At 37.6% G+C, this 26253-nt stretch overlaps 1 protein-coding gene across 1 annotated transcript in view; it reads right to left on the reverse strand.

Annotated features, from left to right (window-relative positions):
- The window catches only part of MRPL3 (mitochondrial ribosomal protein L3), a 41585-nt gene extending 21977 nt beyond the window's left edge, over positions 1–19608 (reverse strand). The window contains exons 1-6 of the mRNA XM_054482338.2: positions 19286–19608; positions 18087–18271; positions 16974–17065; positions 14732–14830; positions 6521–6620; positions 4049–4109 (exon numbers count right to left, since the gene is read on the reverse strand). Coding sequence (XP_054338313.1) covers positions 4049–4109; positions 6521–6620; positions 14732–14830; positions 16974–17065; positions 18087–18271; positions 19286–19377 — 629 coding nt within the window. The 5' untranslated portion in view covers positions 19378–19608. The remainder of the gene's footprint in view (positions 1–4048; positions 4110–6520; positions 6621–14731; positions 14831–16973; positions 17066–18086; positions 18272–19285) is intronic.
- Between the last annotated feature and the right edge of the window lie 6645 nt (positions 19609–26253).

Here is a 26253-nt window from a genome sequence, read left to right on the forward strand (position 1 = left end):
AAAATGAATTCTGGCAAATTATATATTCACCTCACACCCTAACGTGACACTGGTAAATTTACCTATTTATCTAGAGACTTATAACCAACATCAGTATAGGTAAATACAATGTATCTTTCATGTAAGCAAGTTTCCTAACAAAATTTTATTTTAAAAGAAACTCTTAAAAATTGTAAGTATATCTTCAAGAAGCTGTTACTGTTGGTTACTGGCCACTTTTTAAAAAACTGTCTGCAGACAATTTCATTCCTGAGGTAGACAGATTCTTCTAGCACTATTTTCTTGAAATGCAGACAGTGTTTGTTCCTATAAAAAATTTTCTTAGTTATTTCTAAAGTACATTTAACTCAGCAATTAAAGTTGAAGGTATAACATTGAAACATTGAAATCTAGTACTAAAAATATAAGTGAAGACTGATAATTAAAATACATTATAGCATGAGAAAAATTAAGAAATTAGGGATTGAGATTTTTCTCTTTTCTAATGAAAAGATAATGAAGCCAATTACTAAACAGACTAGTTTTCAGTTTTATGCTAACTAAAATGTAATAAATACCCACTTTTATTGGCAATGTTATTTTAATTACATTAAACTTGCTTGCTTTTAAACAGATGTTTATATGTTATAATTCAAGCAGAGTTAAGAAAAGAAAGGCATTCTGAATTCTGTGCTAGGTAGAGGAGTGAGGAGGAAAAGTGGTTTAACTGATGAGCTTCTATTTTCCAGTCCAGTGGTTCTCAATGTGTGTTTCCGGACCAGCAGCATCTATATCACCTGGAAACTTGGTAGAAATGCAAATTCTCAGGTATTAACCCCAGACCTACAGAATCAGAAGCTCCGTGGGTGGGGTCCATCAATTTGTGCTCAACTAAAACTCCAGGAGATTATAAAGCCCACTCAAGCATGAGAACCACTGCTCCAGCCTATAAATCCATGTCCTTTCATCACTCCCTTAACCATGGCACTGCACATATTGTTCCCCTAGTGTTCACCCTTCTAACAGGATTAATATCTGGAAGATAGAGCCCAAAAGTTCCAAAATGCATTAAGGAAAGAAGAGAGAGGAGTTTAAAAAAGAAAAAAAAAGTTAAACAAATGTATGTACATGTATGTGTACATGTACACACGTGGGAAGTCAGTGGCAGAGAGAAGAGGCAGTGGCAACTAGGGCTGTATGCAGCTGGGAATACAATGCTGCACTCAGAGGAAATTCAAAACAGTTCCAGATGAGAAGGACAACGAATCCTATAAATTTACAAGCATTTAAAATTAAAAGCACCTTACAGCAATAATAACATGTCAGCTACAAGAGCTACAGTTATTGGTAACATTTAGCAAAAGGTCAAATAAAGTCCAATTCATTCTCACGTAAGTAATAAATACCTCATGAAGATATGCACACACACGCAAGGAAAACCCTGCCCCACTGTTAATACAGTAAAAGTTAAACAGAATATTGTATTGTAGCCCATATAACAGTGGTGATCTTCTCAAATGGAGGTCCTCACTTCTCCAGAGTTGACTGTCACTACTTTAAATTCCAGGGCTGGTTGTTCCCCCAACTCTTATCAGCTATTTAATCCTGAAGCTGGTTCATGGCTTTACATAATCTTGTTTTCTATGAAAACGATCTTACGAAAAACCAAAAAACAAAAGTTTTCCTCTTTTACTTTATGCTTACAAGAAGGCAGCTAAAGTTTTAAAAATCACTTTAAAGAAGCCAAGGAAACCAAACAGAAGCATTATGAGATGAAAGCATTCACTGAGCATAGGCATTTGAAAAGCTAGGCTCTAATCCAAGTTAGTCACAAGACCAGCCACAAGGCAAATGTTAACAAAGGCCTCTGACTTTGCATGGTTTCTTAGAATATCCCATATTGTATGAAATACATAATGGAATTCACACAACATTAACTGTGTATAAATTAACAAAATTACTATGTGGCATTTTATATGCAATAATTCAAAAACTAACAAGTAAAATAATCTGATTTACAACACACATATTTCCCCAACTAACCAAATCAAAGCTTTTAAGCTCCAATATTTTGAGTTCTTGCCAAAAGAAAGCAAAACAGAGTTACCAAGGAACCAGTGATTTCAGGGGTTCTTGTAACTAGGAACAAGTTCATGATAATCAGGACGCAGGAAAAAAAAAGGGGGACAGGTTTACAATCTCTTTAAAAAGAAGACTCATCTTATTATCAATCTATCCCACATTTCATTTCTAAATAGCGAAATGAAGGTTATTAAAGCAGCCAGCAGCTTTTGCAATGACCTATATTTGAAACTAGGAAGAATGCATCTTAACCATGTGAAGGAAAGTGATACTAGCACTCGCCCAGTTTCTTTTGATAAAAGGTGCTCTGGCTCAATCTCTGTGATTACAAATCTATCCCAGAGCATCTGTAAACAATGGCATATTTTTCAGAGGGTTCCTAATTACAATAATCCCTGCAGAATTATCACGCAACAAAAAGGAGAAAACTGAGGCATCAAAAGAAATGAAATTATCATTTATGTTGAAGAAACAAACATCTGATCTTTGACAAACCTGACAACAAGAAATGGGGAAAGGATTCCCTATTTAACAAATGGTGCTGGGAAAACTGGCTAGCCATGTGTAGAAAGATGAAACTGGATCCATTCCTTACACCTTATACAAAAATTAATTCAAGATGGATTAAAGACTTAAATGTTAGACCTAAAACCATAAAAACCCTAGAAGAAAACCTAGGCAATACTACTCGGGACACAGGCATGGGCAAAGACTTCATGACCGAAACACCAAAAGCAATGGCAACAAAAGCCAAAATTGACAAATGGGATCTAATTAAACTAAAGAGCTTCTGCATGGCAAAAAAAAAAAAAAAAAACCTACCACCAGAGTGAACAGGCAACCTACAGAATGGGAGAAAATTTTTGTAATCTACCCATCTGACAAAGGGCTAATATCCAGAATCTACAAAGAACTCAAACAAATTTACAAGAAAAAAAATAACCCCATCAAAAAGTGTGCAAAGGATATGAACAGACACTTCTCAAAAGAAGACATCTATGCAGCCAACAGACACATGAAAAAATGCTCATCATCACTGGTCATCAGAGAAATGCAAATCAAAACCACAATGAGATACCATCTCATGCCAGTTAGAATGGCGATCATTAAAAAGGAAACAACAGATGCTGGAGAGGATGTGGAGAAATACGAACGCTTTTACACTGTTGGTGGGAGTGTAAATTAGTTCAACCATTACGGAAGACAGTGTGGCGATTCCTCAAGGATCTATAACTAGAAATACCATTTGACCCAGCAATCCCATTACTGGGTATATACCCAAAGGATTATAAATCATGCTGCTATAAAGACACATGCACACATATGTTTACTGTGGCACTATTCACAATAGCAAAGACTTAGAACCAACCCAAATGTCCATCAATGATAGACTGGATTAAGAAAATGTGGCACATATACACCATGGAATACTATGCAGCCATAAAAAAAGATGAGTTCATGTCCTTTGCAGGGACATGGAAGCTGGAAACCATCATTCTGAGCAAACTATCGCAAGGACAGAAAACCAAACACCACATGTTCTCACTCATAGGTGGGAACTGAACAATGAGAACACTTGGACACAGAGTGGGGAACATCACACACCAGGCCCTGTCAGGGGTGAGGCACTGGGGGAGGGATAGCGTTAGGAGAAATACCTAATATACATGACGAGTTGATGGGTGCAGCAAACCAACATGGCACACGTCTACCTGTGTATCAAACCTGCACGTTGTGCACATGTACCCCAGAACTTAAAGTATAATAAAATAAAAATAAAAGCTATAACCTGATGTGAACTCTTTACATACAATTAATTTGGCACAATTTAAAAACTAGTGTAGGTAACATGAAAGATTTGAATTCAGAATGAGAAATATATTTATCCATTATTCACTGACTTGAAAGACTGTACTTCTTTCACTTATTCTGTTCTCTTTTAATGGATGAAAACAAAAGGAAAAGAGAACTCGCTATGAGGACCTACGTTTTGGCTGTGACATCCACATACTGTCCTGGACGAAAGTGAGCAGCATAAAGAGGAGTGCCTTTATGAAAAGAAAATGAAAAATCAATATGAAATTTGACAGCACAGAAACAACTTTATTCAACATAAACTATATCCAGGAAGGCTTCTAGCTATCTGATTTCAAAAATGGTAAGAGATTCTCTTCTGCAATTAGAAACATCGAAACAATGAAATTATTCAACAAATATGTCTTTTGATTGACTTCACAGAGACCAAAAGTGGTGGTTTGAAATGAGTGATTCCCATGACAACACAGTGTTATTGCTGTCAAACACATAAATTTGATGATTCTTGGTTGTTTTAGTGAATAACAGTATACTAAATTAAGATATGTTTCTTTTTTTCACATTGGGAAAACAAAAAACAAGAATAACTAAAAAATGTTGGGGTTTCATTAAATATCTTGCACCCACTGGACAAACAGGAAACAATTACTTGAACCCAAGTCCCTCATATGGTGTGCAATGATCATGGTATGTATGACATCTATATAAAGCCTCTACATATCAGATTTTGGGTGAACTCTTCATTGTACCAATAAAATATAGTTCTCCAGTTCATGCCTAGATAATTAGAACAGCAAAAAATTGCCTTTATAGACACTCTTATTAAATTTTACATAGAAATATTTACAAAACTAGTTGTATGCAAATAAAGTCTTACTTTAAATGTACTTGGGAAATGTTATTTTAAAAAGTTTTAAATTTTGTGATGAATCAAAGCCCTTCATAATATTGTTTACATAAACTTGAAAGTAACATTTATGAGAACTATTTGGCAATTAATTAGCAAATATTTATAGGGCACTTACAAATATGTGCAGTTAGAAATTCAAGAATATAAGAATATAAGACATGGCCCCTGACAGCAAGAAATTTATTATCTTGGTGAAGAATAAACATTAACATCATCAAATAAGATATTCTTTTAGGTGGCAGAAACCACTGTAGTAGAGAATGTAACTGAAAGTTGATTATAGTTATAGTTTATTTAATACAAGCAGCAAAGTGCTGTAAGATTGCAGGGGGGGAATTTCCTTTAAATTATAACCCAACCTGGATTTATATAGGCAGAGAAAAACCTTGAATGAAGAAAATATAGAGATTTAAGCATTCCACATTATCTACATATTATCAAAATATCACACTGTATCCCATAAATGTATATAATTATGATTTGTCAATCAAAAATAGTATTAATTTTTTAAAAAGAAATTAAGTGACCTTTTATGAGGTTGAATTGCTGATTTTTGACCATTTTTGACCCCAAAAACAATTTTGTATGATTTGAGCTACAGCAAAAGTTAATGTGGCTTAATTTTATCTTTATCATAAACATAAACAAAGAGTTTAAGAAAGTTAGATGTGTTAATACCAAAGAGATTATTAAAAAGTGCTTCAGAACTGTCTACACAACCAAATATTTTAGAACTATCCCTTTATATTTAAAGTATTTCCATTATAAACTATTCTAATATACAATGGCCCAAGTACCTCTACTAATTTTTATATTTGTTTAATTCCATTTACTTTGCCTTAAAATCGCAAAATCTTAACTTCAAAGAATACTTTTAATTCTACCTTATATCAAGGCTGACCCTCTGTCACACCAATAAAAGCCTACTGCAACTGTATTTTACTTAAAGCAGTTTAGTTCAGATATTAAATACCAAATCTTAAAACAGCATTCTACTGTCTTCTTGTCAGAACTCAAGTTCAGAGATCAGGGAGCTTTTCTGAAGTTCAGACATCAAAATGTTATATTTTGCTAACCATATGAGCCAATATAATCATATGCCAAATCTTTACTCTTTTTTTTTCTTTTATGATGATGATGATGATTATTATTATTATACTTTAGGTTTTATGGTACATGTGCCCAATGTGCAGGTAAGTTACATATGTATACATGTGCCATGCTGGTGCGCTGCACCCACCAACTCGTCATCTAGCATTAGGTATATACTCTTTGACAGTCCATGGATTAGGCAAAATATCTTGGAAATTTTAAGTAAGAATCTTTACATTGAGGTGCTAGTGCTATGGTCGGTCCCTTCTGTTGTTATATTTTCTCCAATTCTTCTATCTAAGCAAGAGCCTGGCTATTTTTCATGAATGCCAGCCTGTGAACAATGATCTTTGAATTTTAAAAGTTAGTGTATTTCTTTGAGGTGGCTTTTTCAAATGTTAAACTCTCTCTACATTAAAAACAATAGCGTTCCTCCCTCTCTCACAGAAAGCAAAGAGTTATCTACAGGTTTTTCCACTAAAAAAAAAAAAAAAAAAAAAAAAAAATCAGATACAGTTTTGTATTTAAAAGTAAGTGTTTGACACTTTGCATTTTAGATGTAGCTTTATTGAAAGGGCTGACATTAAACAAATTGCATATTTGGGTATTTTTACCTCCCTCCTCTCCCCAACCTCAAATTACCTGGTTTAATTGCAGCATTATCTGTTATATTAAAGATTTTAACTGTCTGTTTCGGCGGCAATCCAAGTTCCCGGTAAAATTCCAATATGGATGTAGCTTTCTAGAGGAAAAGCAGCACATATAAGTAATACATTGAATATTAAAAGTGGAATTGAATGCATAGAGATCTAAACCAAGTTATTAACACCCCAGAAAATAAATCAAAGCAAACCTTATTCCTTAATGAACAAAGGGCACCCAATTCCCCTTATTTAAAGGAGGTGAGATTTATAGCTATATTTTATTACATCTCTGTGAATAATCTTACTACTTAGATTCCAACCATGTACATAGTGTTCAAATATAGCACACTGGGAAAGACCTCTGTTCTGCAGGAAAATAAAGAGTTGTGCTCATATTTAAATTCTGACTGGAGACTGTCTGAATTAAGAACCCAAACCCCGAAAAATCAACTTTCTGCCTATTCTGCACTTAGTCTAAACTGGAAGAAAACACGGTATGTTACATTTAAATGTTATGACCACAAACTTCAGAATCTCAAATGTGGCCTGGTTATATCTAGAGATACCTACATATCTCTGGTTAAATCATTTTCACACTCTATAAGGAAACTAAGTCACATCCTCTTTTAAAATCTTCAGCACTGTTTCCTCTTCCTCCCTTTGAGTTGATCAAATAAAAGAATTAAGAGAACTTCTCCATGCTTTTACCAAATCAAACTGTCTATACCAGCACTAATATATTAACAGTACTATCCTCCCACCCCACTCTAGGTTACACATGAGATGCACATGGAGAGCTTCTAGAAAATGCCAACGGCAAGGGCCCTCTGCTTAGAGATTGTAATTTCACTGTCTAATGTGGGGTCTAGACATTGCTAATTTTCAAGCACCTCACATGATTTCTATGTCAAACTGGGGCTGGAAATCATCCTGATAGATGAGCTCTCCATACTTTTATTAAAAGCACTAATTCCCACCCCTTCTCACCTATTCAATGGTTTCCTCCTGAAATTGTCCCCACTCTCTTCTAAGAAATCTTCATTTTTTTCCCCTTTCTACTGGAACTTCCTATCACTATATATAACATGTCACAATAATTCACATATTAAAACAAACTTTTTCTTGACCACATATTCTTTAGCTAATATTTCTGTTCCCCCTTACAGCAAAGCTCCTGGAAAGACTTGCCAAGTCTACTTTCTCTCCTCCCATTCTGTGAACCCAGTTTAGTTTAATCAGCGCTTTCAGCTCCTAGCATTCAATGCAAAGTGCTTGTCATTCACCAAGGATCTCCATACGGTCAACCACACTGGTTGATACTCATTTTACTGAATCTACCAGCAATGCTTAACACAGGTGACCACTCTCTCCATGGAAGACTTTCTCTTGGCTTCCAGTTACTACTCTCTCAGTTCTCGTATATGTGAATGTCTGCACATTTCTAACTTCAATTCCAAATTCTACTTTGAACTACACATTCACATGTCCAACTGCCAAGTCATTATCTCCACTTCAATGTCATATAGAAACTTAAGCTTAACGTGTCTAAAACTGAACTCAACTCCCTTCACCAAGCCTGCCCTTCCCAGGCCTTCTTCCAAATCTCAATAAAAAAGGTAACTCCATAATGCTGCCGTATAGGTCAAAAATCTTATAGTCACCCTTGATTCTTTTCTTCTTCACATTCCACATCCCATTCATCAGCAATTCCTCCAGACTATTTAAAAATACAGCCCACGCCAACCACTTACCACCCCATCCCAATGTCAACCTCATCCACTATCTTCTGCCTGGATTACTTCAATAGCCTCCAAACTGGTCTCCAAGCTTCCACACTCCTGACTCTCTTGTCTGTTCTCAATTTACAGGCTGGCATTATCATTTTAAAACTCAAGCCATATCATATATCTACAGTGGCTTCTACTTCTTGCAGAATCAAGTCCTAAGTCCTTACCATGGTTTAAAATGTTCTACACAATCTGACCTCATCTTTTACTCTCCTCCTGACTCACCCTGCTTCAGAAAAAATGCACTCCCTTATTGGCCCAAGAACGCATCAAACACTGGCCTCAAGACCTTTGCGCATCCTATTGCCTCTGTCTAGAATGCTTTTCTGCCATATTTTTGCATGACTGGCTCCCTTACTTATTCAGGTATCAATCAAAATATCAACTTACCTTGTCTAATTACTCAATCTGAAATAGCACCATTTTTTTGTCACTTATCCCCTCAGGCTACTTTTATTTTATTAAAGCATATCATTTTATTAATACCAGTTTTTTAGGCATACCAGGAAGCTTCTGAGAAAAATCCTTTACATTTTTAGTATTACCCTTCAAAGCATTTATCTCCATGTGTCATGATACACATTATTTACTGTTTCTGTCAGCAGTACCCAACCTTTTTGGTACCAGGGACTGGTTTCACGGAAGACCATTTTTCCACAGACCAGTGAAGGCAGCAAGAGGGATGGTTTCAGAATGAAACTGTTCCACCTCAGATTATCAGGCATTAGAATCTCATAAGGAGCATGCAACCTAGATCCCTCGCATGCACAGCTCCTATAGGGTTTGCGCTCCTATAAGAATCTAATGCTGCCACTGATCTGACTGACAGGAGGTAGAGCTCAGGTGGTAACTAATGCTCACTCACCTGCCATTCACCTCCTGCTGTACAGTCCCGTTCCTAACAGGCCACAGAGCAGTCTACAGCCTGGGGGATGGGGACCCCTGTTCTATGTAACAGCCTCCCCATTTCACCCCCAAACCTACCCAAATGTAAGCTTCCTGAAAGCAGAGACTTGCTTTAGTTGCTGCTATATCCCCAGCTCCTGGTAGATCCTGCTGTCTGCTCTCCACTCCTGCCTTCTGTCCTGCTATTGTAAATACCACTACAACCAGTGTCACTAAAAACAAAACCTATGGACATCTTATTTTCTTATAATTCCTGGGTCCTCCCCCCACCTTAATTCTTAAGACTCCATATAGATTGCTATAGGACTTGACAAAAAAGTTATGCCACTTTTTATTTCCTGATGTGAAGAGTGCCTCTTTCATCACAATACAACATAGTACATCTATTTTCCTGCTGTTCGCTCTCCCTCAACTTTCTAACCATAAATGAAGAAACTGCAGGCCCCCAATGGCTATGGTACTCTATGTATGCTTACCTGAATCTGTCTGCACCACTCTCTTCATCTGTGATCTCCTCCCTACCCTGCATCTCCAAAGCTTCAAAGTTGAGGAAGAGGGAACAGCAGGTAGATGTATCTGTGTTGGTTTTATTCTGGTGAAAGAGGCACTCTTCACATTGGGAAATATAAGTACATGTCTCTAGTACTAAATTCAGTTATATTTCCTATCCAGATCCCTCTCTGAGCAGCCTTACCAGAGCACACTACTCCTTTGTCTATGCCAACACTAGACACTGGAATATCTCAATTACTGTCCATATCACCATACACTTATCTACTCAAATGTTGGTCAGCATGCTGACCTGTGAGCACCTGGATGGTAAAGGCTGTTTTTCATTCATCTGTGTCTCTAACTTTACAGCTAAGCACAGTGGCAGGTTAGATAATAAAGAAGTGGGCTAAACCAATGATGAAAAGAAACAGAAGATAAAGGACAGGCAACCATCTGGGTATAAAGTTTGTCTAACTCCTCCCACTTTTCTACTCTTCTGCTGCATCAGTTCTTGGAACACGACGTTACTGTGTTTGTGGCCTCAATCTTCAGGTCTAGTTACTGTAAAAGCATAGGCCTAAGAGATATATCATGACTTGCTCTGAGGACGAACAAATCGGCAAGAAACTATTATAAAACCAAACCAATAGTAATTTGTAATCTTCAAAAAGCAAGAATAGCAGCAACTAAAAAACCCTAACCAACTCAAGATGACACTGATAATAACAAAGTATCCTTCCCCCAAATTCCAATGAAGTGCCTGCAGAGTCAGACTTGTTTGTAGAATATAATATGTGAATACTTAGCAAACTTTAGTTACTTGTTCAGTTTAAAATGTAAACCATTAGTACTTATGACTTACTCAGTTGCCTATAGTTGACATGAAATTGGGTGGCACTGGCCTGTAAGCACACAGTTTAATTTTTGGATCAGTCTACAACTTACCAGGAATCCCCCTGGGGCTCTCCAGTGGAGCCTACAACAAATGCCGAGAAGCTCTACTTTGATGCCACTGAAGACTGTTCTATACCTCACAGAGTTCTCTCAAGAAGCTATCCGTTCCTCCACAAGAGTGATAACACAAATTCATTCCAATCATTCTCTATTATTTTATTTCCTACATGCTGAAATAACACTAACACCCAACACCACTATTACCAAGTCCCCTGTTTTTCATCTTCAATCATACTTCTGCAACAAGAGCAAACACAAAATTTTCATTTAACAGTATGGCTCCTTGAAATTATTTTCCTGATGTACAAAATTCAGATTTATTAAATTTTAGAATGGACTTCAAGTTTATTTTTGACATTCACCTATTCCACATGATTTTAAAAGCATATTATTTTGTTAATGCCAGCTTTTTAAGCATATCTGGAAGCTTCTGAGGAAAATCCTTTACTATTCTAGTAATACAAAACAGACAATATATATAAACATCTCGTCCTAAGTAACTTTTTAGACTAAACCATAAATAGAACCAACGTAAAACATACTTCTTGATTATCATCCAATTTCACTAATAGTAAATACTTTTTTCTTTTAAAATCAAAATATTATAAAACTAATTAGGTCTCAGTCAGGAGGAAAACCAAATGCTCAAGTAGAGTTAAAACCAGAAGCACTGTAAAAGACTTTTTTCTTTTTTTTAAACTTCTAAATAAGTAAATGATTTCAAAAGGCAATTTAAAAGACTGACAGTACTGTCACACTTGGATAATCCCATCTATGAGGCTGCATTCTTTTCCCCCACTTCAAAGTTCTCTGCAATTATCCTTCCCACAATGAAAATGCCTCTCCTCCTAAGATGAATTGATTTAATCAATGTTTAAGGCCACTTAACTTCCTCATTCAAAAACACTATGTACTACATCAGTTTTTATTTATAATAAGGTACAAAATAAAAAGGCAACGTAGTCTAATTTCTTGGAGGCATAAATTCTTTACAGATTAAAAGAAAACAGTTCTAACACTATTATAAAGTGATTTAATTTCCAAATGTTTAGACATATGAAATTTTATATTCATAGGTCTTCATTTTTTAAAAAATCCTCTATAATCAATCTATTTGCATTTTTTCCTGAGAGCTATAATATGGAAGTCTGTATACTTTTAGTTTCAAAAATCTTTGTTTTCAAACAAAAATGCTGTATTTACAAAGAATTCTAAAACTTCATTTTCACATTTCATTTTGAAGAAAGGTCATTTTATAGACAAAGCTTTTTCTTGTTATTGTAATAAATGTCATCTGGACTTAGAAATTTTGTATCTTGAAGAAATTTTATATCTTGAAGAAAGAAGGTCCTTTGCAGTACTTTCTATGCTAGAGAAGTGAAGTTTTCAAAGTTTATGTAAATTAAGTGGGTCAAAATCCACCACAACATTAGAACACAACATCCAAATCACCCTGCTGTGCTATATAACCACTGAAGAGAATAAAGCTATCAGAATAAGCTGAAGAGAAAAAAATGTGTGAACAGCCTCGACTATGAAATGCAATACCTATCATTTCTGTAATATTTTTAATTATTAGTACTGTTATAGTAATACTATTAGTATTACTTTCATAAAATTTTGATTATAACACATCTTCATCACTAAGTAAAATACAATAAATTGAGCTCCCATGTACTTTTTTTCTCCAAACTTGTTTTTTCTTGAGAATTAAAATATTCAGAGAACCAATGTGAGACTTTCAGAACTGGAAGATAATTCAGAGACCATCAAGTACTATTCCTTGTTTTTATGCGTAAGAAAATAGATGTTCAAAAGGTGAGTAAAGGGCACCTAAAGGTAGAAATCAGGATTAGAACTCAACTTTTCTGATCCCACATCACTTGTTTTCTCACCACCTCATATTTCAGAGGAAGCAATCTTCACAGACCTGGCTGGGGCAGAAGGGATTACGCTAGCATGCTTGATTTACAAATATCAAGGCCATGAAGGCATCAATTTACAAAACTGGTAATGAAAATGAAGATGATGATGCTAGTCATCACAAAAACACAGAAGTACAATCAAGTAGAAAACAGTGGCATCTATCAAACCAAAGAATTACTCATATGAAGGCTGGTACATAATAAATTTTTAAAAAGTCAAACACTTGATTTTTTTAAAAAGTTCCCATAAATATCTCATTGTACTCTATAATTACTATGGAGTTATGTGAAACCCGAGTTTGTTAGTCAATGAACTGTTAAGAATAGCAGGACAGATATTATGACAAAGCTTTAAAGAAAAATTAATGGAGTATGCTACCATAATATTCAAAAATAGCTAACTTCTCTAACACGAAACAAAATAAACCATGTCACAGATTTCAGTGATTTCCAACACCACTTATTGACTAATCAGTATTTCTCACCATTTATAGAACTATGATTTCCTGTGAACATCTCAAACATCTCTTTCCTCCAAAGCTTCCCTTTTCCTTGTTCCTATCCCAGAGTATGCAATCAGCACTGACCTAGTTGTGTCCTCCCACCCAGTCCTTTCCAGTCCCTGCCCCTTCCAATCTCAATGCAACTGCCTTGCTTCTAAAGGCTCTTATCAACTCTTCCCTGATCTCTTAAAACAATTTCCTAAAAACTCTTTCCTCCTATCAGATTTTTAAAATTTCAGTTAACTAATTTAACAATCTGAACAAGTTACTGACCTAGTTAAAGAATTCAGAAAGCACCTCAAAGTCCATAAGATGAAGTCTAAACCTCACACACTACCTTGATAGCTGCAGCTTCACCACCCTCCCAACACTGGCCCAGGCCTGCACACTAAAATGCAGCCACATTACACTTCTCTCCCCAAGCACACATGCTCTTCCATGTCGTCTCTGCTTCTGCAGAGGCCATTCTCTCTGGCATGCCTGTAACACCCATTTTCCTTTCTGTTCTCCCTGTGAAACCTCCTGGGATTTTCCCTGGCAGAATTGGCTGTCTCCGGTTCTGTGCTCCTTGGATTTATAATATTGTACTGGGATGGCTGGTTTATTTGTGTAACTTCCTCACTAGCTTATGAGCTCCCAGTGGGTAGATATCAAGACACAGTTAAGTAAGACTCTGGTGTCTGTCGCTCTACCTTTTACCAGTGGGTGACTTTGAATGCGTTAGTTAACTGCGTTAGCCTCAGAGGCTGAAAAGTTTACATAAAGTAACAAATGAAAAAGGCGTAATACTTATGCACGTGGCATGTAATACATGTTCAATAAAAGTTAACTATAAGAAAATAGAGTAGTTAGTAGGATAAACACCTGATAGTTTTGACAGTCAGAGAGTATGGGTTGTACCCTAATTTCTGCCTTGTTCATTTCATAAACAGTTTACAATGAAAAAAAAGTTTGTCTTAGAGATAAGCAATGTGTTCTAGTAAACCTAAAGATGTTTACTGAAAACCATCACCATTTTGAGAAAGGTTTTCTGGTTTTAGTTATTCAATACAGGATACTCATTGGGCAGCTTTTCTAAACTTAAACTACAAACTCAGTACTCTACTTAAAAAAAAAATGCTTTATTAAAAAAAATCTGATTTGGGTTCTCATACAGCTTTCTCCCAAACACTGAAAGCTCCTTCTAGAATACACAAAATTAATTTCCACATGCTCTTGGTGTCAAGAGTTAAGACAATTTTCCACAGGAAGAAAGTGAAATGAAACATAAAACAATAACAAAATAACCAAATCTACTGAGTGTCTGTTATATTCCCGGCACATCTGAAAAACCTAATTTAATCCTTGTGATAAACCTATCAGGTATGTAGTATTTTTATTCCCATTGTACAGATATACAAGCACTACAGCTTAGAGAGGTAAAATTACTTGTTCCAGATACAGGGAGAGGTATTAGAACAAACTCAAGAGTCTCCAAGACTCCTGGGCAAAATGGCTGTGCCAGACTGCCTCCCCCAAATACACAATTTACCTCACAAACAAATGCAAGTTTGTGGCTGTGCAACAATCTCAAAACATAAACTCATCCAGATTTGAAACTGATGAAAAATGCAGTATTCTAGCTATGAAAATACATCCTTACACGAAAACGTGATACAGTTTTTCCTCCTACGGACAGGGTTGCCATTTTTCCATTATGGTTTTCCTTTGAAGTATATTTTAAGACATGACAGTCTTGTACCTAAAAAAACAAACATAAAAAAACTAAGCATGTGCCAATATATATTTTAACATTACAAACCAGCCACATTGAGACCTTAGGACAAATAGGAATTCCCTACAGTTACTTACCTCATCTTTCCTCTAACACCAACCACAATCTTAAAAACATAAATTTAAAAAAAAACAAATCATTTAATATGCACTTTGGGAGGCCGAGGCGGGCAGATCATGAGGTCAGGAGATCGAGACCATCCTGGCTAACACAGTGAAACCCCATCTCTACTAAAAATACAAAAAATTAGCCAGGCATGGTGGTGGGCGCTTCTAGTCCCAGCTACTCGGGAGGCTGAGGCAGGAGAATGGCAAGAACCCGGGAGGCGGAGCTTGCAGTAAACCAAGATCATCGCACCACTGCACTCCAGCTTGGGGGACAGAGCAAGACTCCGTCTCAAAAAAAAAAAAAAAAGATTAAATACATACAGAAAAGAACATATACAACAAAATGAGTATAAACAAAATATACATGTAACCACCACCCAGCTCAAGAAGCAGAATCCCAAAAGCCCGTGTGTGTCTCTTCCCAATCACCTCCTCATATTTTTACCCTAGGGCAGGAGTTCTCAAAAGTATGGTCACCAGACAAGCAGTGTCAAGATTTCCTGGGAACTTAAGATGCTGATTCTCAGGCCTCAATCCAGACCTACTGAATCAGAATCTTTCTGTTTTATAAGACCTCTAAGTGATTCTGAGGTTCACTAAAGTTTGAGAAGTACTGCCCTAGAAATAACTCTTGACATTTATGGTAACCATTTACTTTTCTTTATAATTACTATATTGGAAAGTATTGTCTGCTTTAAACTTTATATAAATGGAATCAGATTTTATGGATTTTATGTACTCTTCCATGTCTTACTTCACTTAACATATTTGTAAGATTCATCTATATTGTGTGTAGCTCTATTCTGTTCATTTTCATTGCTGTACAACATTTCATTATGTGAATATAACATGATTTGTTTACCTGTTCTACTGTGGACAGAGACTTGGGTTATTTCTAGTTTGTTGGCATTAAGTGTGATGCTGCTGCTCAAGTTTTCTAGTAATACTTGGAAGTGGAATTGCTAGACTACAAGGCTAACCTGTCTTAATTTTGCCACATAATGCTAAAGTGTTTTCCAAAATGGTTTTGTACCAATTTACAATCCCACCAGCCATTACTGAAAGCCCCCTGCCCCCGCCAGTTTCTTCAGAGTTCACAAAACTATTGTCTTATACTTGATCATTCAGAGCCAATAATAATTTGCAAAGGATCTATAGACTCTTTGTGCCTTATTAGCACTCTAAGCACTTAGGTGCATGAGCTCTTACTTTACATCACCTGTATCATTACTTGCCTAAGACTAAGCCCCAAGATCAACTGAGTTGTTCAAAGTGATTTGGGGAGTGATGATCTCTTACCAGTATCTTTCTATAATAATAACAATAATAACAACAATGATAATGATAAAGACAATAGTAGCTAATATTTAGTAGACACTTGACATTGTTTCAAGTGCCTGACATTTATCATCTTGTGCAATCTACACAATGACCTTTTGCAGTAGGTCACAATTATTTCTTTTACAGAATAGAGTATCTTTTGCAGATGAGGCACAGTGCTCCAAGGAACACACTAGTAAGTGGCAGAATCAGGATTGCAACTCAGGTATTCTGGTCTCAGGACACACATTCTTACCCATTAGACTATACCTTACCTTAGTGAACAAAATACAGCCTCACCAGACAAGACTATTATATTCTGTTAGCAAAAAGATCAAAAATGTAATTTGGAGTTGAAAGAACTCCATAAAAGAAAACAAAATGGGATTGAGATTTTTTTCCGATTATGAAGTAAACAAGGGGATCTGTAAAAGGATAGGTTATACTTAAAAAAAAATTCATTGCTCCAGTTATCCCAATACCAGTATCAGAAGGCCACTGCTCAGGCAAGGGTGAGAACATTCCTGAAACCACCATAAGTTCTTTAATACTATTTATGTTCAACATTACCCCTTTCTTCACCATACAGTTCCATGTTTCAGGATACAAATAGTTCTTGTTAAAGTTTGCACAAACAGATCTTGAAACACAGATATCTCTTACGTCTTCTGTTTTTCTCTTACCTGAAGTAATGTGACCACATGCTTTTGACCATCCTTGGTCCATAAAGGCATCATGCCCAGCTTCAAGGCAATAAGACCAACTCTAAAGGAACCTGGCAATTAAAACCAAAGCAATGTGAACAAAAGCTTTTGCAACATTCACCAACATTATGAAATCGTTTTTCCTAAAATCAGGTTTCAATATGAGGAGCAGGCACATAAGAAATATGCTAATATATTCACAGAGTAAAATAGGACTGTTCTTTACAGATGTAAGTGCCTTCAACCATGCCTGGCATGACATATTGGTGCTCAATAAATATTTGTAAAATGAATAAACATAAATATATGAAATAAAGAAAACAGATAAGTTAAATATATTCTGGTTTTAAATAATGGCATTCATATAGGGCATGATAAATCCATCATTTTGCTTTCCTAGTATCAATTCTTACCCAACTTTATTCATTAGAAAACATCTATCACTCAAACTCTGAGAAGATAGCTGAGGCTATAGAGATGCCACAACTGGTCATATATTGCTAAAATATGTCGGTCTACAACAAGACACTTAGATTCTTTGCATAAACTGGTAAAGTTGCCTCACTAAGAAGTTTTGATAACTATCCAATTCGACTGTCACAATAAACCCTAACCAGGGACCACACACTTAATAGAAAAGGCCTTATTCCTCTTGGTCTGGCCACACATGGGTTTAGCATCCTTCTAGACACAAAGAGCTGATTCAGGGGTTATGCTTCCCAAATCTACAGTGCTAGAGCATCCCAAGTGAACATCCATGCAACACATTACAATTTACATCATACTCTTCCAGCCTTTCTTTCCTGATTTATATTCTTTTTAGCTGAAGTAAACAAGAGAATGTATGCAGAATGATTCTCCCTTCACCTATAAAACAGCTTCTCAAGGAGGTCTTTATTATCATCAGACATTCACTAAAACTAGACTAGGAGGCTGGAAATAAACTTGCAAAACAAACCACAATAAAACAGACGCAGCACATGAAAAATAAATTCAAGAAATGATAAATTATCAAGCAGTCACTATGATTTTAAATGTGTCCAGCCACACAGTAATTAGGAAATGAGAGCTCATCAAATACAAAATAATCACCTGGTTCCCAAGGATGTATAGGCCATGGTTCATCTTTCAGAGGACATAGTTTACTTGCTAATTGGGCTTTATCTTCATCAGAGACCAACTGCTTAATGAATGGGACATTTTCTTCAGAAAGATGCTCATCCCACCATGTACCACTCTTTCCATGAAGACCTCTAACAAAAAGCCAGATGTGTGTTCTATAAAAAGAAAAAATAAATAAAACCAAACCACAATTTAAAAACTTCCTCCACTTAATATAGAAAAGGGAAGTCACAAATTGGAAAGTGTAGTCAGGGCCTTGGGAAAGGGCTTGGATTCTATATACCTTTTTTTCGTGTCTCCAACCTTTTCCTCACCCCCCACATTCCTTCGGATAAGGCTCACATTTAAACTGTTAGTCGTTACCCTGGAGAAAAAAATTCATCTTCTCCTCGCAGATAAACATATTCCCAAAAAAACAGTCCTACCTATAGACATGAAAAGCCACTAACCCATTTGGAAGTGTACCTTAATAGTCTTACATCCAGTGGAGGTGGCAGAAGGTGGCATGCTGATCTTTGTCTAACAAGCTCACCTCCTCCCTGCAATGACATAGCCTAGGTTCAGAGAAGTGAAGAAACTGGGTGTGCAAAGTTAAAAGATCCATAAAAGGCATGACCTCTGAACAGGTGAACGTACCAAGAAAGACCTTAGTGGGTGGAGGTCAGGAAGAAGGGGTATAATTCTTGCATGGAGAGTCAGAACAGAAGTAAAGCTTTCTGCAGTCTACTCTCCTTTTGTAGTCAGGTAAATTCAGGCTAGATTCCTAATTTTCCACTTATTAGTTGAGTGACTTTGGGCAAATTAACTCACCTCTCTAACCTTCAGTTTTATCTGTAAACCTTATGATAGTAGTTTGCTCCCGTGAGGCTACTTAAGGCACCTAATACACTTAGCAGAGCGCTTAGTACCTGGCAAACGCTCACTAATTGTAAGATATGATTGCTGTTAATAGCGTTCGCGGCTAGTGGCTGGCTCATAAGGGTTTTTTAAAAATCACCACTTCAATCCCCTTAGAACGTGCTTCCTTAGGTTAACGGCCCTTATTCTTCTGTGTCCCACGTCTCAACAGAGCCCCTTCCTCCTCCACTCAGGGGAGGCCCAACTGCACCAGGCCATTCCACTGCTTCAGGACGCAACTGTGCAGGTAGGACACCCTCACACCTTCCTACCTGTTCCCCGGGCCCAGGGCAGCACCCAGGCCGTCCGCGACTCGACCCAGCACCTGGGCGCCGACCTGCGTCAGCAGCCTCCAACCCGGCATGGATTAGCCCGGGAAGACTCGACTCACGACTTCCGGGCGCCCCGCCGCTCTGCTTTCAGGGAGTCCCCACACCACCGCCACGTGGACGCAGTAGCCGTGGGGAAATTGTCGCAATGACCACCGGAACAGTAGCCGACCGATGCCCTCCGCGACGGAAAGAAAGCCGCCGGTCCCACTTCCGGTGCGTTTTACAATGAACTCCGGGCACTGGAGTCGCTCCCCGAAACTATAGTTCCGCTTCCACCGTTGTCCTACTTTGGATCTGAGTTGGAGTAGGTAGGGGTGGGTGGGGACTGACTCGCCTCTCCAGGGGTAAAATAAAAGGGATGTTCAGAGTTTAAACTTTAGAAGAATAAGGACAGACTTCCTGAGGACGCTAAGGAAAATGGAGACACTTCTAAATAGTGCCCGTTGTGAGGCAATGCATTATGCTAAGCAGCGCTTGATAATCCTATATTTGTTAATCATAAAAAACGGTCCTGAAAGGAAGTAGTTATTTTTCTATTATAAATGAGGAAACTGACTCAGAATTTAGGTGCTGGTCCAAAACAACATATCTGGCAGAGGAGCAGAGTTGGCACTGAAACAGGGTTGGCATGTGTTATCAATAGACTACATCCATAGAAATGATGTATCCCTTCTAGGGCTGAATCATAAAACATATTGTTACTTCAGTTTTTGTCTCTTGGATTGGCCCTATGGAGAAAGCTAGCGTTCATTTCCTGCAGACACTCAAACAGCTCTGCAGGGAGGAACATATAAAGAGGAATCAACTAGCCAGTCATGACTGAGCCACCTAGGAAGTGGATCCACCAGTCCTAGGCTGCAACTCATGGAGACGTTAAGCCTGAATCTCCCAGCCAGGCAGCTCATGAATTCCTGACTAGGAGAAATTGCCACAGAAAATAAATGATTACTGTTTTTTTGAGTCATTAAGCTTTAGGGTAATTTGTTATATAGTAATAGATAGCTAATACTACACCTTCTGCACAAAAAATCCCGTCTTGGGTTCCAGATCTAGCCTAATGACCATGTATGTGACTAGGACATTTATTCTTCTACTAATTCCCTTATTTGTCAGATTACTGTTTGAAGAAATTTGGAAATAAGAACTTTAAAGTGTAGCTATTTCAACCTTCTCTTTTTACTAGAGATCTAGCTATCTTGGCTTAACAGGTCCACACAATGGTCAATTCCTGGCCATTACTTGGACTTTAGTGGGCTAAAAAATCTTTGCTTTGCTTGTCCATTCATTCCACTCATTGCTGTTGCAGTTACCTTAGACACTTTTCAATAATATTTTGGACCTTGAAGGAAAAACTACATCTCTTCATTCTAGCCATGTTGCCTGGCTTCCCAGATACTTAAGGATGGCTCGTCATTGAACAAACATGTTTTGAGATGTGCTACATGCAAGAAGTTGAGAATAAGAAGAAGATTTCTGTACCACTGCCAATAACTAACATTTCTTGCCCATATACTGTGCTAGAGTATGTGCTCAGCATTGTGGAAGCCCATCAGCCAAGGCTACTAGAAGAAAACGTGAACTCATACAAAGTTGAGTTTAATTAGCTTGATGCAGCAAAAGACAGCATATGTCTGAGGATGTTTCCAAAAGAGTGACCTGGGAGGGGCTTGAAATTAAATTTGGACTTAAGGCTGAGTGATTTTAAGGTGGCATCAGAGAAGCAGGAACTTGTTTTAGAATGGATGCTGTCAAGAAGAAAGGATAGTTCAGCAATTGGATATCTTGATAATCTGTTCTAGAGACAGGAAGAACAGAGAGGAAGTGGACATGATGTTCATAAGAAAGCAATCACTCAGAAGAAGGAACTGTTAGTCATTTTGCAGCAGTGGTGTGGCCTACAGTATGGTCTGTAAGAAATATTGTAATGATGGGCTGGGAGTGGTGGCTCAGCACTTTGGGATATCAAGGCGGGTGAGTCACGAGGTCAGGAGATTGAGACCATCCTGGCTGACATGGTGAAACCCCTTCTCTACTAAAAATACAAAAAAGAATTAGCTGGGTGTAGTGGCGGGCGCCTGTAGTCCCAGCTACTCGGGAGGCTGAGGCAGGAGAATGGTGTGAACCTGGGAGGCGGAGCTTGCAGTGAGCGGAGATTGAGCCACTGCACTCCAGCCTGGGTGACAGAGCAAGACTCCATCTCAAAAAAAAAAAAAAAAAAAAAAAGAAATATTGTATTGATGTTCTGCTATAAACACTGCAGTCCAGTTACTAATAGTATTCATTTTTACTCTCTCAGTATATTTTCTCACTTGATTGTTATGACAATCTGCTGTGACAGTAGTATAATTATCTGGATCTTACAGTTAAGAAAATAGGCATACAGAGATTACATAACTTAAATAAAATCACCCAGCTATTAACTGGTAGAGCCAAAGACTGTGACCATAGATAGAGCTTATGCTTTTAGACATTTTGTTTCTTTGGCTCTCTATGACAAATACGTCATTACTCTTGCCTTGGAATTTCTTTAAGGCTAAAGAGGAAAATCGGTAAGTAAACATATCACATGCAGTGGTCAGTGAGGATTGAAGAGGTAGCCATTTGGTCTAACCTTTTCCCATAGTACCAAATATCTCCTAGTCCATAAGGAGGACCTTGACAGCAGGCACCACTGCTGAACTGAATCAAAGTAAAACATGGTTTGTCTGCTGTCGTGAAAAATGTGTCTCCTGATTGCCAGCTAGGGCTGAGTGGTGTCATACTTGATTTAGTCACTGCAATATGCTGCTAACTGACAGTTACCAGGCCCAGTCGTCAAGGGACCCAGCCTAGGCTTTTCTAGGGCAGTCAGGCACTGACCTAGAGCTTCCTGTTATTTCCGATGTCATCCTTCAGACACAGCCTTAGACCCTGAAACTGTAATGCCGTTTTGCCTCGCTAAGATTTCAATTCCTTATTGGAACGAAGATAACTTGCACTTTCTCTTTTTAGTGCTACAGTTCTATAACTCTTACTCCGCTAATTCAGACCAACAGATGATCTCATAAACCTTCTCTTATTAAATAAAACATTAGGAATAGATTCATTTTTGAATTACTAAAGCCATGTTCAATACAAGAGAATCATAGAAGGAACAGATTTCAAAGCAAGAGTTCACTGGAAATAAACTTTTATATGTGTTCCTGCCATTAGGCTCTACCATTAGCTCTTATAATGTTTGTGATATATCCTGTATAGTTGGATTATTGCAAGATGGTAAATTTTTTGTTGGGTAATTTCCATTTTAGTATTCATTTATGCTGTCTCTTAGTTTATAACATACCTTATATTTGAAATTAGAAATCTTTTAAACAATGAGTTTGGATTTACTAAGTTATCCTTTTTTTTTCCTCCATTTTTCTCAAGTTGTGAGAATCTAGCATATTTTAAAATCAGTAAAGATGTTATAAAGGTGAGTCAAGCATCCAATGGGGATATAGATAAAATAAACTTTAAGAGATTTTTGAACTTTAAGATTACATTGCTGGCTGAAATAGAAAATTTGAAAGGCTGTATTGCAAAATCCACAGATACTCATTCAATAAGAGAATGAATTCTGCTTCAGTGTCCTTCAGTAAGGCCAAATCACAATTTGTAACTTTAATATATTGCTTTTAAAACATAATTTTTATTTGTAAATTCCCAAGTAAGCCCACAGACTTTAGGATTCCAAGAGATGATCAGAATTAAAATTCATTTGGCTTGAAGAAAGCCTAAAAAATATAGAAAAAAGCGGTATGGCCATGTAGGAATCTGGGTTTAAGGTTTCAAAACTTAATGTAATTATACCAATGTGCGTTTTTTAAAGTTCTTTGATTACTTAGAAAAAATATTAGCAACAGACAATGTAGCATCACATGCCAAGGAACCAATGCTTTTCAAAATGCCGTCTCTTCCTCCCTGGTCTTCCTCCCAATGCCAGTGTAGTTTTGATGGCTAGAGTATAGCTCTAAACCAGTGGATACTCTAGTCACCTAGAATCATAATCAGGATTACCCCTCTGAGCCTTACAGATACAGAATCTGGAGAAATTCTAAAGACTGAGTTCATTTAGGATTTTGATTCCACTTAGAGGAGGCCTAGGGGTTCCCTGAATAATGATAAATAACTAATATTTGCATGCTTTTGCTAAGTGGCAGACACTGATCTATGTGCGTTCCATATATTAACCTATTTAATCCTCACCTGTGAAGTGGGTACTGTTAGTCTCATCCCCATTTTACAAATATGGAAACTGAGGCACAGAGATGATGAGCAGGTCATTCAAGTGCACAAACTTTACATTTGTTAAGTAAGTAGTGGAGCCAGGAGTTGAGGCCAGGCAGGCGGTCTAGAGTCCAAATGCTTAACTGATCTGCTGTACTGCCTCTTTCCTTAGAAGAGAAAGCTGCATAGCACATTATTGGAACACTCAGCTCAGCATCCAGAGGATTCCCCAGACCAGCAAAGATTGATGATGATAGTGCTAAGCCTGCATCTTTAGGCGTCTGATCAGTCTAGATCAGAATCAGTCGGTCTCAAGAGAGAATGATGAGGCCGAACTGCTTGAGATATTCACCCATTCAATTCCTATGAAACCTCATTGGAGGCTTTTCAGAGCCCACGTGATGTCAAAAGCCTGTGATTCTCAACCCTGAATGTGTACAAGATTTACCTGGGAATCTTGCTAAAATGCGGAACGTGATTCATTAGCTCTAGGGTGAGATCTGAGAGTCTGCATTTCTAACAAGCTCAAGATGATGTCAGTGCTGACCACATATTGGGTAGCAGCATTCTAAAAATGGCTGTGAACTCAGAGCCAAGAGACTTGGGATTCAATCTCAGGTCTAAACTTAACTAGCAGTGTGACACAGAGTAAATCACTTCACCTGTCTGACTGTTCATCTGCCCAGCTGAGGCCTGTTCTAGTCTTCTAAGTGAAAGTCTTTCTGGAAGGTAGAAAACAATAGTCATATTATTCTTTCTTCTTTTTTTTTTTTTTGTAAAGATGGAGTCTAGCTCTGTCACCAGGCTGGAGTGCAGAGTCTCACTCTGTCACCAGGCTGGAGTGCAGTGGCGTGATCAAGGCTCACTGCAACCTCCGCCTCCTGGGTTCAAGCGATTGTCCCCCTCAGCATACCAAGTAGCTGGGTTTACAGGGGCCCGCCACCATGCCCAGCTAATTTTTGTTTTGTTTTGTTTTGTTTTTAAGTAGAGACAGGTTTCACCATGTTGGCCAAGATGTTCTTGATCTCTTGACCTTGTGATCCACCTGCCTCAGCCTCCTAAAGTGCTGGGCTGCGCCCAGCCACAATAGTCACATTATTCTAAATATTTATGTCCTAATTCTCGAAATCTGTAAATGTGCTTTATTACATGACAAAAGGGACTTTGCAGATGTAATTAGGGTTTTGAACCTTGAGATGTGGAAATTATACTAGATTATCTGGGTGGGCCCAATGTAATTACGAGTCCTTAAAATCTGAGAACATTTCTGGCTGTGGTGAGAAATGTAACAATGGAGGAAGGGTAAGATAAATGCAATGTAAAAAGAATCAACCTAACAGTGTTTGCCTGGAAGATGGAAGAAGGGGTCCACAAGTCAATGAATGCAGTGACCTCTAGAAGCTGGAAAACACAAGGAAATATATTCTCCTGTAGGAGCTCCAGAATAGAATGCAACCCTGCAGACACCTTCATAGTAGCCCAGTGAGACTTGTGTCAAACTTTTGACCCCTAGAATTGTAAAATAACAAATTTGTGTTGTTTAAGCCATTTAGCTTTGGGTACTTTGTTATAGCAGAAATGGAAAATTATTATAGACAATTAAGCCCAAAGTTCAAAATGCTGGTAACTCATATAGCAAAAAGAATTTGATTTTGGAATATTTTGAGATATAACATCAAGATTTTAAAAGGAACTGTTCTATTTTCTTTATTTAGTTTTGTTTACTTTTTTTTTTTTTTTAGAGATAGGGTCTTGCTCTGTCACCTAGGCTGGAGTGCAGTAGCATGATATGGCTCACTGCAGCCTCAAACTTGTTGGCTTAAGCGATCCTCCTGCCTGCCTTCTGAGTAGCTAGGACTACAGGTGAGTGCCACCATGCCTGGCTAAATTTTTCATTTTTTTGTAGAGACAGGGTCTTGCTGTGTTGTTCAGGCTGGACTGAAACTCCTGGCCTCATGCAATCCTCCTGCTGTAGCCTCCCAAAGTGCTAGGATTACAGGCATGAGCCACCACACCCAGCCAGTATTCTGTTTTCTAGTTTCCTTTGGAGGTCTAAAAAAATCATTATTAGTATGAGTAAGACCCCAAAAGCAAATGCAATAAAAATAAAAATAAATAAATTGGACCTAATTTAACTAAAAAGCTTCTGTACAGCAAAAGAAATCATCATCAGGGTAAACAGAATGTCACACGTGTCCTTGTGAAGGCAGTCCACCAAACAGGCTTTGTGTGAGCAACAAGGCTGTTTATTTCACCTGGATGCAGGCAGGCTGAGTCCAAAAAAGGAGTCAGCAGAGGGTGGTGGGATTATCATTAGTTCTTATAGGTTTGGGATAGGCATACAAAGTACATTCTTCAGAGCAGGGGAGAATATTACAAAGTACCCTCTTAAGAGGGGAGGGGAGAATATTACAAAGTACCTTCTTAAGGGCGGGGAGGGGAGGCTATATCGTATCAGTTAGGGTGGGGCAGGAAAAAATCACAATGGTGGAATGTCATCAGTTAAGGCTATTTTCACTCCTTTTGTGGATCTTCAGTTGCTTCAGGCCATCTGGATGTATACATACAGGTCACAGGGGATATGATGGCTACGCTTGGGCTCAGAGGCCTGACATTCCTGTCTTCTTATATTAATAAGAAAAACAAAACAAAATAGTGGTGAA

The sequence above is a fragment of the Pongo pygmaeus genome, chromosome 2 (genome assembly GCF_028885625.2).
Source record: "Pongo pygmaeus isolate AG05252 chromosome 2, NHGRI_mPonPyg2-v2.0_pri, whole genome shotgun sequence".
Classification (NCBI taxonomy): Eukaryota; Metazoa; Chordata; class Mammalia; order Primates; family Hominidae; genus Pongo; species Pongo pygmaeus.